The sequence below is a fragment of the Anser cygnoides genome, chromosome Z (assembly GCF_040182565.1).
Source record: "Anser cygnoides isolate HZ-2024a breed goose chromosome Z, Taihu_goose_T2T_genome, whole genome shotgun sequence".
Classification (NCBI taxonomy): domain Eukaryota; kingdom Metazoa; phylum Chordata; class Aves; order Anseriformes; family Anatidae; genus Anser; species Anser cygnoides.
Window position 1 is genome coordinate 3,719,609 of NC_089912.1, and position 12,251 is coordinate 3,731,859.

Sequence of the window (12,251 nt, forward strand, 5' to 3'; positions counted from 1 at the left end):
GAAAGAAGAAAAACTACAATAACTAACAACCAGAACATACAAGAACGCAATTTAAGTCATATTTGTACTTTCCAATTTCCCCAGATATTTAAACCTGCTTTGCCTGATTATTTTGTAAAACAATGACACTGCACTATCTAAACAGGTTTTGGCATGTAAACTTAAGCTTCAAGCTATTGCAGAAATGCAACATTTAGAATAGATAAAAAAATACAAATTAAATTAAAATCCATCCCCATTAGGAGACTCCAAAATCCACCTTCGTCTCACAAAATCTTGATATATAAGTTGACTGAATGCTTCAATTTCGCTATATAAGGGCACCATTTGCCCTTACTTACACGTTTTAATTTAGTTTATCTTATTTTGTCCTTTACTGTGTTCATCCAGACTTCCCTTTTTGTATTCTGAAAATTTTTATTCCATTGCCCAGTAATAACTCACCCACAAATCAGCAGATTGCTACTGGACAAGAGAAAATATGCAAATAAGACTCATTTACCAAAGGATCCAAACGGGTCATCAGAAGCCTCAATGGTTATGACTGCCCTCGTCAAAGATCCAAGCAAGGCTCCTCCTGTCGTTTGATTCAGCAGCTGAACATAAAAGGACTCCTCAACTTCAGGATTGATATCATTAATTATATAAATTGGCACAGCTTTACTTGTTTCTCCTTCTAGTAAGACAACATCTGATGAGGCTACACTGTAGTCCTCACCTAGATTTGTACATGAAAAAATAACAAAACAATCAAAACACAGAAGAATATTAAGGCATTCTGGTTCATTATGAAACATCACTAATGTTTATCAGCACTAATATTTATCTGTTCTTTTTGCATTCCCTTGTGTTCATATGTTGGTGTGGTTTTTTGTGTTTTTTTTTTCTTTATCTTCATACCCAGAAAATACAATTGTTTATTTCCTAGTGCCTTTTAGATATCTGGATGGATGAAAATAAATCTCATCTTGGCCAAAACAGAGTTTACACTGTCAGTCCAAGAAGCAATTACAAAAGGTCCATTATTATCTTCCATTGAGAAGATCACACAACTGTGACATTTCTATATTTGATTTCTGATAGTTGTCTGGCTTTCCAAGAGATAAAATGAAACAGAAGTACCTTTTTCAAAGGAGATTTTACTAAAGGACATAAGGTCACTCCTTCCCTCGTGGAGCTTTTCAGGGATCACCTGAGAGCTTTACCTTTCATTTGCAAAGTAAAAGTCTTCTTGAATTGTGCTTAACATTTGTCTGTTTCACAGAGGAGTCACCAGCTCTCAATTTCCCTCCAAGAAACTCAAATAAGCCATGTATGGTAGGTTGAAATATGTACAAAGGACTAAGTACTAGCTATATATACTACTACAGGATTTTTTATTTTATTTTATTTTTTTGAGAAAGTGAGTGGCCACCAGGGAAACAAACAGCCAATTCCTTTCCTTAGTTTTCTTGCTAGATTCTTCAGTGATGATATCTCTGAGTTTTTTTAAATTTGATGTAAGGTCTCTTCTATAGGACCTGAATTCCTGTCTCCTAAGTACACTCAGTAAGTATCTCACACTTTGGTATTTTTTCTACTTGTTTTACTAGACTGCATTCAATACACACTTGCTTGCTTTGGTTACTCGAAGCATACAGTATGCTCTTTCTGGTTTAACACAGAATGTGTATTTCTGCTATTTTGATTTCTTACCAGCTGTTGCAGTTATTGGCATAGCTTTGAATTTCACAGAAACATCTGCAAAAATTCCCCCAGTTCTGGTCACGTTAATGATTGGTCCAACATAATTTTCAGCAACTCGCACAGCTGAAGCTGAAAGCTGAAGTGTTCCAAAAGCATCATCATTGGCATTGATAATTACATGAGCTATAGTCTCACCCACTGATCCAAGACGAGGAGAATTTACAACTGAAATATAAAAAAAACCTCTTAGAGCAAGCCTGAAATGCCTCCTATATATGGCTATACTGTTCATATACATACACCTGAGTTTAGTGGATGGCCACTACTAGCTTTCAATAAAATTTTCATTTTAGATTTGGACAAAATATAACTACAAACTGCACAAGCATATTTTTGATGTTTGAATTATATTATGTCAGAAAATCCACATTCTTACTAACTTATTATTCTACCCTGCTGTGGAGCATACAAAACACCAGTTCTTTGAAGAGGTGAGGTACTAGCAAAATTACTTACTTATTTGTCCATAGGACAATAGAATTTTACACTAGCAATGATGAACTATAAGTAACCTTTCAGTTTCCCAGTAGAATTTTTTGTAGTGTTTCCCTTAAAAATCAAGATTAATGTGGGAGAGTCATGGGGGAGAGGGAAGGGAAATTAGGCATGCCAAGAAGCTCTTAAGCATAAATAAGGCTGTAATGACCTGAATTTATCTGATCGGGCAAACATCCTCTACGCTAAAAAGCCAGCATGAAGCTGCAATTCTACACCACTTAATGTTTAAAAGGCTTTTTTCGCTTTCAGTAAGTGCAACTAGCTTATTTCCTATCATTGTGCTTTACAGAAACAACAGGTGAGCAGGTATTAGCACACAAAACCAATACAGTAATACAGTTGGCCTAAAACACCTGGGATAAAGCAGATGCAGAAGGGAGAAAGAAATGTCCACCCCTGACAAAATTTTGTGGTAAAGGAAATATATGCTGACACACAGAATCTTCATACTTAATGTGAGATACTCTGACATATAACTTACAGGATTCTTAACTATACAGAGTTAGGCAGAGGTAAAATTTTACTGTAATTTCAATTGCTGCATTTTATCCTATTAAATATAAATATTAGCCTACATATTTAAGCTTTGGGTTTACATATGAAAGACACTTACTTGGCCGATCCTGTACTTTGTCGATCAAAACAGTATTGTTTAGCTCCACAAAAACAGATTCTGACCTCTCAGGATCATAATCATCCAAAATAGGCAAAGATATTGTGGCTTCGCTTTCATTGGCTGCGAAGATCACATAACCAGTAATGGGTATATAATCTTCTCCTTGTATTGCTCTAACAACATCAGGTGGAAGAAAGGGTGACTTTTCATCATCACCTAAAGTTCTGTATGTAACCACTACTGTACCAAGAAGACCACCAAGCCTTACTATTGTCAGGGAGATATTTTTTGTTTCTTCCTCAACTTTTATTGGTCTGTTTCTCTCAGAAAAGATGAACAGTCCATATGGATCATCATTAGCTAAAACTGTTAATGTTGCATTAGTGTGATTTCCAAGACGACCACTGGACACATTGATGATCAAAACTGAAAACACCTGATCCAGTTCAGGCACGTTGTCAGGAGAAACTTGTATGGTAATATTTGCTCTCACTTGGCCAACATCAAATGTTACATTCCCATATGCAGAGACCAGGTCTTCTGTAAGATCACAGACTATGACCCAATACAGAGTCACCTCAGACAGGGCCCCATGAGTTCTCACAACCTAAGTGGAAAACACAAAGATTTATGTATTTCTTTGTACTATAAGAAAGAAGAACATAAAAGTGTAAAATGGCATACAGCAAAGTCACAGAATCACAGAATATCCTGAGTTACAAAAGATCCACAGGGATTATCAGGTCCAACACCTGACTCCACACAGGACCACCCAAAATCAAATCGCATGTCTGACAGAGTAGTCCAAATGCTTCTTGAACTCTGGCAGCTCAGTGCTGTGACCATGTCCCTGGGGAGCCTGTCCCAGTGCCCGACCACCTCTGGGTGCAGAACCTTTCCCTAACCCCCAGCCTGACCCTCCCCTGTCCCAGCCCCATGCCGTTGCCTCGGGTCCTGTCGCTGTCCCCAGAGAGCAGAGCTCAGCGCCTGCCCCTCCGCTCCCCTCGTGAGGGAGCTGCAGGCCGCCATGAGACCTCCCCTCGGCCTGCTCTGCTCTGGGCTGAACAAACCCAGGGACCTCAGCCACTCCTCATACTTCTTGCCCTCTAGACCCTTCACCACCATAGTAGCCCTCCTTTGGATGCTCTCTAATAGTTTATGTCCTTCATATATTGTAGCACACACAGTGCTAGAGGTGAGGCTTCACCAGCACAGAGCAGAGCAGGACAATCCCTTCCCTTGACCATCCAGCATTGCTGTGCCTTATGCTCCAGAACACAGTTGACCATTTTGGCTGCTAAGGCACACTGCTGGTGCATATTTCTCTTGCTGTCAAGCAAAACCCCCAGATCCCTTTCCATGGGGCTGCTCTTCAGCCTCTTGTCCCCAGGCCTGTCCGTACAGCCAGCATTGCCCCTTGCCAGGTGCAGAATCCAGCACTTCCTCGTTTAACTTAATTCCAGTCAACTGTGACCTCTCCAGACTCCAAGACTATTGAAAAATTATTGAGAGAGGTCTTGCAATGACATCAGCCAGCTCTTTCTGTACTTTGGGATTAATCCCACTGGACCCCATAGACTTATATGCATCCAGCTGGAGCAGCAAATCCTGCACAAGTTCAAAGTTGGCTGGGAGTTTATCATCATCACAGTCCTGAAATTCAGAGCTTTGGGTGTCCCCGAGCCCATCATTGGTGTTAAAGACAGAGGCAAAGAAGGCATTAACCTCTGCTTTATTGGCGTACTTATTTGTGAGGTTACCAACCTCAACAAGTAATGGATCAATGTTTTCTCTGCTCCTCCTTTTGCTGTTAGCATACTTTAAAAAAAGCACTTTTTGTTGTCCCCACAGTACTGGCCAGCTTCAACTCTGAGTGAACATCACCTCTGTAGTCCTTGTTCAACTGACCTTGCTTCCAATGCCCACAGATTTTCCTTTTTCGCCTAAATTCTAGAATAAGATCCCTGCTCAGCCAAGCTGGCCTTCTGCCCAGCTTGCTCAACTTCTGACTCTTTGGAATTGCCTGTTCCTGTGCTCTTAAGAGGTGTTACTTAACTAACCAGCACTGATGGACTCCAATACCTTCAAAAGCAGGTTCCAAGGGGACCTCACAAACTAGTTCACTGAGTAGTCTGAAGTCTGCTGTCTCCATAGCTAGGGCTGAACTTTTGCTGGCAGTTTTCCTCCTATTACCAAAGATTTTAAACTCAGCCATCTCATGGTCACTATGGCCAGGACAGCCTCCAATCACCACTTCACCCACAAGACCCTCACTGTTTACAAGCAACAAATCTGGAGGGCACCTTTCTTAGTCAGCTTCCAGAGTAACTGTACCAACAAGTTCTTGTTAACGTGCCTCAGGAATTTCCAGTACCTGTTTGTATTGGCTGTATGGTATTCCCAGCTAACATCTGGGAAGTTGAAGTCACCCACAGGGGCAAGGGCAGATGACCTAGAGATATCCCTTAGTTCATTATAGAATAATTTGGCAATGTTGTCCTCCTGGCTGGGTGGTCTATAGCAGACTCCCACAACAACTTCATCTTATTGTTATAACTTATTTCCATGTCCCTTAATCCTTACCCGGAGGATCTTAAGCATGTCATTGCCAACTGCAAGCTGCACACAATCCAGCCCCTCCATTATATACAGTGCAAAGTCATTGACATGATGGGTTAAAAATAAACTAATTTTAAAAACAGTGTAATCTTTATCATCTTAGCTTTGCTGTATTTGTTGTGTCATCAGCACTTACTTTAAAATATTCATACCTCAAATGTAAAGAAGTAGAAGTAAATTTAAACTTATATAAAACATTTTAGTTTTAAGCTGAAAGATACACTTTAGAAAGTGAAGTATAAAATGTCAAGACAAATGTACATGATAAAGTTAAGTTAAAATGCTGTAGACCTATTATAAAAATATTGCAGAATGCTCTGTAAAATAGACACAAAAGAGGACTGCATAGCAATATGAGACCCAAAACTTTCTAACCTGCAACATAATATTGCTATCTCCATCTTCAGGCTCAGTTCCATTTACCGAGAGTGACTCAGTACTGAACTCAAAGACACCATGAGCATCATCAGAAGCCTCAATAGTCACAACGATGTGGGATGCAATTCCCAAGCTGGCTGTAAGTGCAAGTGCCAAAATGAGTTATTTTTTTATACCATCTTTTCTTAAATGAAAGAAATCAGCTAAGGAAGTTTGTTACAAAAAGCACACAGAAAAGCATAACTGGAATATTTCTGCTGTTTTGCATTTTGTGGTGTGGTTTTTTTTTTTTTTTTTTTTTAAACGTGGAATAATTATCCACATGGATAAGGAACTCACTTTCAATAATGCAGTCCTGGCAGCCCTTCTATGGAACAACACTCCAAAGCAACATATAAAATGCAAATATTTTAAGAGAGGATCAAAAATAAAATTACTTGTCTAATTAAGGAAAATGAACTAGAATTTAGGGTAGGGGAGAGTTACGTGGTAAAACACAGTGTAAGCAGTGCAGACAGGACAAAAGCAGGTACTATTTTAACTGAAGCTGGAACAAAGAAAAAGCTAGTCCAGGAAATTCTACTACTATAATGATCATCTTGTGTGAGATAACTTGCTGCTTAGAAAGAGAAAGAGCCTGGCATTTTAAAAAAAATCTGGAAACACAGAAGAGGAAACAACACTTCCCAGGAAGTTCCAAAAAGTGGTTAAACCACAGACTTACTCTCAGGTTCAAACTGAACTCCTTTGTATTTTCAAATAAAACAGAAAATCAGGCTGTCACTGTGGAATAAATTATTTGATTTCGATAATGGGTGCTAACACAATATTTTCAGGTCTCTAGGGTTTAATTCAAAATCCGCCATCGTTAGCGTTTCCCTCATAGTAGGTGCTTTTGTTTTCATCTTATTTCTGCATATTGTACGTTTTTAATTTTCTCAAGATTAAATTATCTTTGCTTTCTGTATGTTGTGACAAAAATAGACTTCAAAAATGAAAAATAATCAAAGCATTCTTTTAGAAAAAAAAGAGCTAACACCACTTTTTATTAAGAGTATTTTTGAGATGCAGAGATCAAAGCATAAAGCAAGTGGCAAAAGAAAGTATCAAAACACACAGTCAGGTAATTTTTAAATTACCTTAAATTTAAAAAGTTTCTCTCCTCTTTGCTCTCCAGAAAATTTTACAAAATTTACAAACAAAGCTAATTTTTCAAACTACTTCTGGAATAACTACATTGTGTTCTATAAAAATACAGCTTTGAAGATAGAGAAACTGTTATTTTCTGTATTACGGTTAGTATTGACTGCTGTTGAAATTAAGCCTTTTTTAAAATGGGAAAGAATGTTTTGACAGGACTCTATGATATATCTAAATGAAGCATCTCAAACCACAAGCAAAATAACACTATGATAACCTGTGTCAGTAGCGTAGTTCATGAGGGATATTACAGTTAGCATAAAGAAATAAAGATTAATCCAAAATGCTTACCATGCTGATGGACAGTTGGAAGGAAGAAATCCACGTTCCCATCACCACTACCACTGCCATCATTTCTAAAGAGCTCAGCAACTTTAAGGTGACAGACATACAGATATATACACATATATACATTTATAAATTAGAGCGCAAGCAAAGAGAAATTTAAACTATTCTGGACAACAGGAAAAAAAGAGGGAAGCACTCTAGGAAGGTATCAACTTTGGTTCTGAAAGTGTACAGGAGTTCTAATAAAGACTGAAATATTTACATATGCCACCTCTTACTTAATTTATGACATTGGAAATAGCAATGGGAGGTCAGAATGAAAGAAAACACATACACATAGTTTTATCTTTCCTCTCTTTCCCTCTTTGTGTCCCCATTTTGTATTTCCCCTTTCTCACTCCTAACTGAGGCTTGTCATGGAGGAATCTAAATTGAAAAAAAGAAAAAAAAAAAGGCGGGGGAGAGGATAAAGTCCCTCAAGCTCCTTATTCTAATATTTTCTCACAAAGTGAAAATGTTGGGAAAATCTGCAGAAAACTTAACTAATGGGGACTTCATAAGCTTTGTGTTTGTGTTGGAAAGGCCAAAAAGAAGGCTCATTTTAAAAAGGCTATATAGTTACTGGATTACTAAAGTTAGTTGTAAATTTTCTGTCACAACAATTTGAAAGAGAAAAGTTTGACTCCTTTTAACAAAACAACTATTCAACCAAAAAGACAAAATACGTGAAAAGTCTCAAGACTTTACCAAAAGAATCACTGAGACCATGTTGCACCATAGACACATACAATCATAGCAGAGAGCTGGATTAATTCAAGGAGATCTGATACATCCTCCCAGAAGGGACCACACTTGCAATTTCTGAATTGTTTAAAAAAATAACATCAGTTTTTAAAAAAATCAATTTATGGCTGTCAGTGTTTCTAATTACTTTTCCCTCCAACAAGCTTTACAATCTCCTTTAAAATTTTTCTCAAATGGAAAAAAAAATCTGTAAGGTATTCAGGGGTTTATGTGGCAGCACCACTATGCTTTGCCGTCCCTTCAGACTAGCCCTTCAAACCAATAATTCTTTCAAGTGTTTGTCTTGTTCTTACAGACAGTTATCTACGAGCTACCTCTGCAGCTACAGCTCAGCAAACTCCCTATGGCACTCAACATCCACAGCCTATTACTGCTATAATCCATTTGACCTATGTATTGCAGTTCTTCTGATTTCACTCATGTGGAAGAAAAAACAAAACAAAACAAAAAAAACAAACAAAACAAACAAACAAAAACACAACACTTTGACTGTTTAGCCTTAAATATTTTATAAATATTCCATATTTTTGAAATGCAACATATTGCTAATATATTTTTGCATTATTTTAGTTCTCATTACCAACCATGAAGTTATACAAAGTGAAAAGCAGCAATTGCCTTTAGATGACCTAACAGATGGCAGTAATACACTTTCCCTAATACATGGTAATAATATACTTGCTATGGGATCTGGTTGTTTCCACCAAGGATTAAGAAAAGAACTGAGGAACAGTTCTTCCCTACGAAAAAAGACAGCTGTATGGGGGTGGGGATGTAGAGGTGCTTTTTGTTTGTTTTCAGAAATAACATAGAAAATAATGCCAAGAAAGACAAGATTTTTATGAACGAGTAGAGGTCATGAAAATACAACTAAGGGACTGATATATGTGCCTTACCTCCTCCCTCTGGGTTCAACAGCTCCACTTTAAACGTTTTTTCTAATTCAGGAATAGTATTATCAGTGATGTTAACAGTAATGTACTTGTATCTTTCTCCTGGCTGAAATTCCAGTGTACCCACAACAGCCTGCAATATAAGAGCTCTTCATATTTTTGTTCAAGTCTAATGTTTTCATCCATATAAAAAAAAGAAACAGAACCTTCATTTTGTCTTTTTCAAAACATCTACTTTTCCTCACTTAAGCTTTAAAAAAAAATCTGAAAAATCTGTTTTACAAAAGAAAAAAAAAAAGAAGAAGACATCTAAGTTGACATACTGGTGAGCATCTGCATTAATGTACATTTTTCTTATTTTTCTGCACAAATGATCAGTTGGACAAGCAAGTGCAGATACATGCAGGTTATTTTGCTAGGCATATACAAATCCCAGTATGTACAAGCATAATGTTAACCTGTACATGCACTTGAATAATATGGTCTGTAACAACAGCAAAACTCACAAATTGCTACACTGAAAACTCTGTTAAGAAAAAAAAAAAAAGTTCAAAACCAGAGGCTTTTCCTAGACAATGCAACTTACTGCAGAGAAAAGAATGGAGAAGTCACATGATGTACATTTTTAAGTGAATATTACATATCCATTTGCCACATCACCTTGTAAAGTAGTCTTTCTGTGAAAGAATCATAGCTGGGCTAGAGCAGTCAAACTGAAAGCTATCTCCACGATAAATAACTCTAATTAATTCCAAAACAATTATACCACCTTGGCAGTTGCCATACCTGATAATCTTTGGGACTGAAAGCTGTGATTGGCACTGTTCTGTATTCCACCAGAACTGTTCCAAGAAGGCCTTGTGCACGAACTACCAGTAATCTGACGTGTCCAGCTTCTTCTTTAATAGTAATATGGGGCACAGAAGAGGCTGGAAGAATCATTTTATCACCTGGCTGAGGAGGTGGCCCCACAGAGAACTGGAGCAGACCTGGAAGACAAGAATTACTACTTACATGGCTTTTCATAACAAATTTTAAAGATGATAAACAATTTAAATAAAGTGATTGATAACATATCTTGTGATGGTTCTGAAATTAAAAACCACATATACCAGTATACCCTTAAGCCTCAATCACGCTATTTCCAGAGATGTGCTGTGTGCCTTACCCTCTCTCACTGATATTCTTGTCAGTCTTGATAAAAGGCACAGCACAATAATAAAACCTTCTCTTCCCAAAAGAGCCTCACAGGCCACGGTTTTGCGTATTTACTGGTACAAGACATATGGAGAAATGACTCTCATTGTCAGGAATTCTCATTTGATGAAAAACCTGGACAGGATCAACTACATGCAGAGCCTTTATTTGCCCTCACAAGAGAATCATTGCTTGTTTGGTCAGGGAAGATTTGAGGCCTTTTTGTAAAATTATAAAAGAAAACTAATTCAGTATTCATTCATGTATATAAACAACGAATTAATTCAAGTTAGATAAAGTGGAATATATGAGATTGCTTCCTCAACTATTACAACCAAGCAAAGTTTTCATCTGACTGGAAAGAACTACACAATAATCTGAAACAAAGCTGTATAATTCCCATCATTGTTACCGTATGGGTGGTCACTGGCTTTGATGCTGATATCAGTAGCTTCCTTTTCTGGATCTATACTTGCTCCACTGGTAGGAGTTGAACCTAGTTTCCCATCTCCAGACACTGCAGAGACTAATGTCACACGGAAATATTCATTTAACTCCGGAATGTCATCATCAATAACATGCAAATTTAACACCTAGAGAAGGACCAAATCATGGAGAAATCAAACCATGCAACATTCTTTGAATAGTCAGTCAGCTGTATCTGCTGTATAGTTCTGAAAGCAAAGGACAATATTTTTGCTCTCCACATAAATTCAACTAATTTCTAAGATAACATTTTATGTCTAGAATATGCTTTCCAAAAACAATGCTTCCAAGCTACTGGAAATGGAAGGCATATTTTCTGAATTGTTTCAAACTACATAAATAAGTGATAATAAATACTTGTTTGGTTGGTTTTGTATATCTTCAGAAAAGCAGAGTTTAATTTCCATGTACTGAACATGAAATATCTGATAAATTTTAAAATCTTTTTGAAATTATGCTTATGAAGAGACATTACAGTGATTAATCCAATTTAGAGAGCAAATAAATTGAGCTTATTATACCACCTGACACTTTGACCTGCAGATCATACGATTTACTAACATAACCTTGCTCTAAACACGCTAACACATTCACTTCAGAAAATTCCATCTTTCGTTATGTTTTGATATGGTTGGACAAACATACAGAAAACATTTAAGTAGCTGATCATATTTAGAGGCATGGTAATGAGTAGATTACAAATGTCAGTTGAAAGTCCCTTAGGATATCCCACCTGAAGAGCAGCTTGCTACCAGCCCGTTTCTTAGAGCCATGCACATTAGCTCCTCTGTATGTATGCAGTAAATTGGACCAGTAAGCTGTGTAGCAAGAGCCTACATCAGCCATTTTCTGCCACTAGATAGAGTAATGTGGGCCTCGTCTATGCTGCCATGCTAGAAAAGCTTTGGAAATTTCTGCTATATATGATTGTATGAAATGCAGTAATATCATTTCACAGAGAAATAAAGCTGAATGAACAAACTATTATAACATGAATGAACTATTTTCAGATACCACACGCTTTTGCCAGTCATTACATTATCCAGATTCACAGTTCTAGTGAAGTCACTGGGATCCCTGCAAATGACTTCAGCGAATTTGAGTCCACATGGACTTCTGCAGCCTGATATAAGTGAAACTGAGGATGGTATTTTCTACTCACAATTCATCCTTATTATACAAACAATAATAGAAAGTGTATGTTGTTTCCACAGTACTGTGGTCCCGCACCACTTCTTCAAATAAATTTAACAATTCTGTGCTGTACATCAGGATTGAATTCATTGAAACAGATTGTTTTTATTTCTATTTCTAGCACACGCTGCTTATTACCACAGAATTTTAATCATAGGACAGCCCACGTTGGATGGGCCATCAAAAGATGAAGTTCAATGTTTCATGGAAAAAAAAAAATAGATGAAATAATCCAGCACCATGTTCAACTGCATCTTAAGCACCCCTGGTGATGGGAATTGTACCATAGAACCATACATTGGTTTGGGCTGGAAGGGACCTTAAAGCCCACC

The 12,251-nt window shown here is 37.4% G+C and overlaps 1 protein-coding gene across 12 annotated transcripts in view; it reads right to left on the minus strand.

Moving 5' to 3' along the window:
* Positions 1–12,251, minus strand: part of ADGRV1 (adhesion G protein-coupled receptor V1) — a 289,328-nt gene that overhangs the window by 222,495 nt on the left and 54,582 nt on the right. For 11 of the 12 annotated variants that reach the window (XM_066988535.1, XM_066988533.1, XM_066988536.1 and 8 more), the window contains 8 exons: positions 10,652–10,832; positions 9,829–10,031; positions 9,046–9,175; positions 7,349–7,429; positions 5,855–5,994; positions 2,858–3,467; positions 1,696–1,911; positions 503–718 (listed from right to left, as the gene is read on the minus strand). In XM_066988535.1, the coding sequence (XP_066844636.1) occupies positions 503–718; positions 1,696–1,911; positions 2,858–3,467; positions 5,855–5,994; positions 7,349–7,429; positions 9,046–9,175; positions 9,829–10,031; positions 10,652–10,832 (1,777 nt within the window). The remainder of the gene's footprint in view (positions 1–502; positions 719–1,695; positions 1,912–2,857; positions 3,468–5,854; positions 5,995–7,348; positions 7,430–9,045; positions 9,176–9,828; positions 10,032–10,651; positions 10,833–12,251) is intronic. The other variant, XM_066988534.1, reaches the window with a different exon arrangement.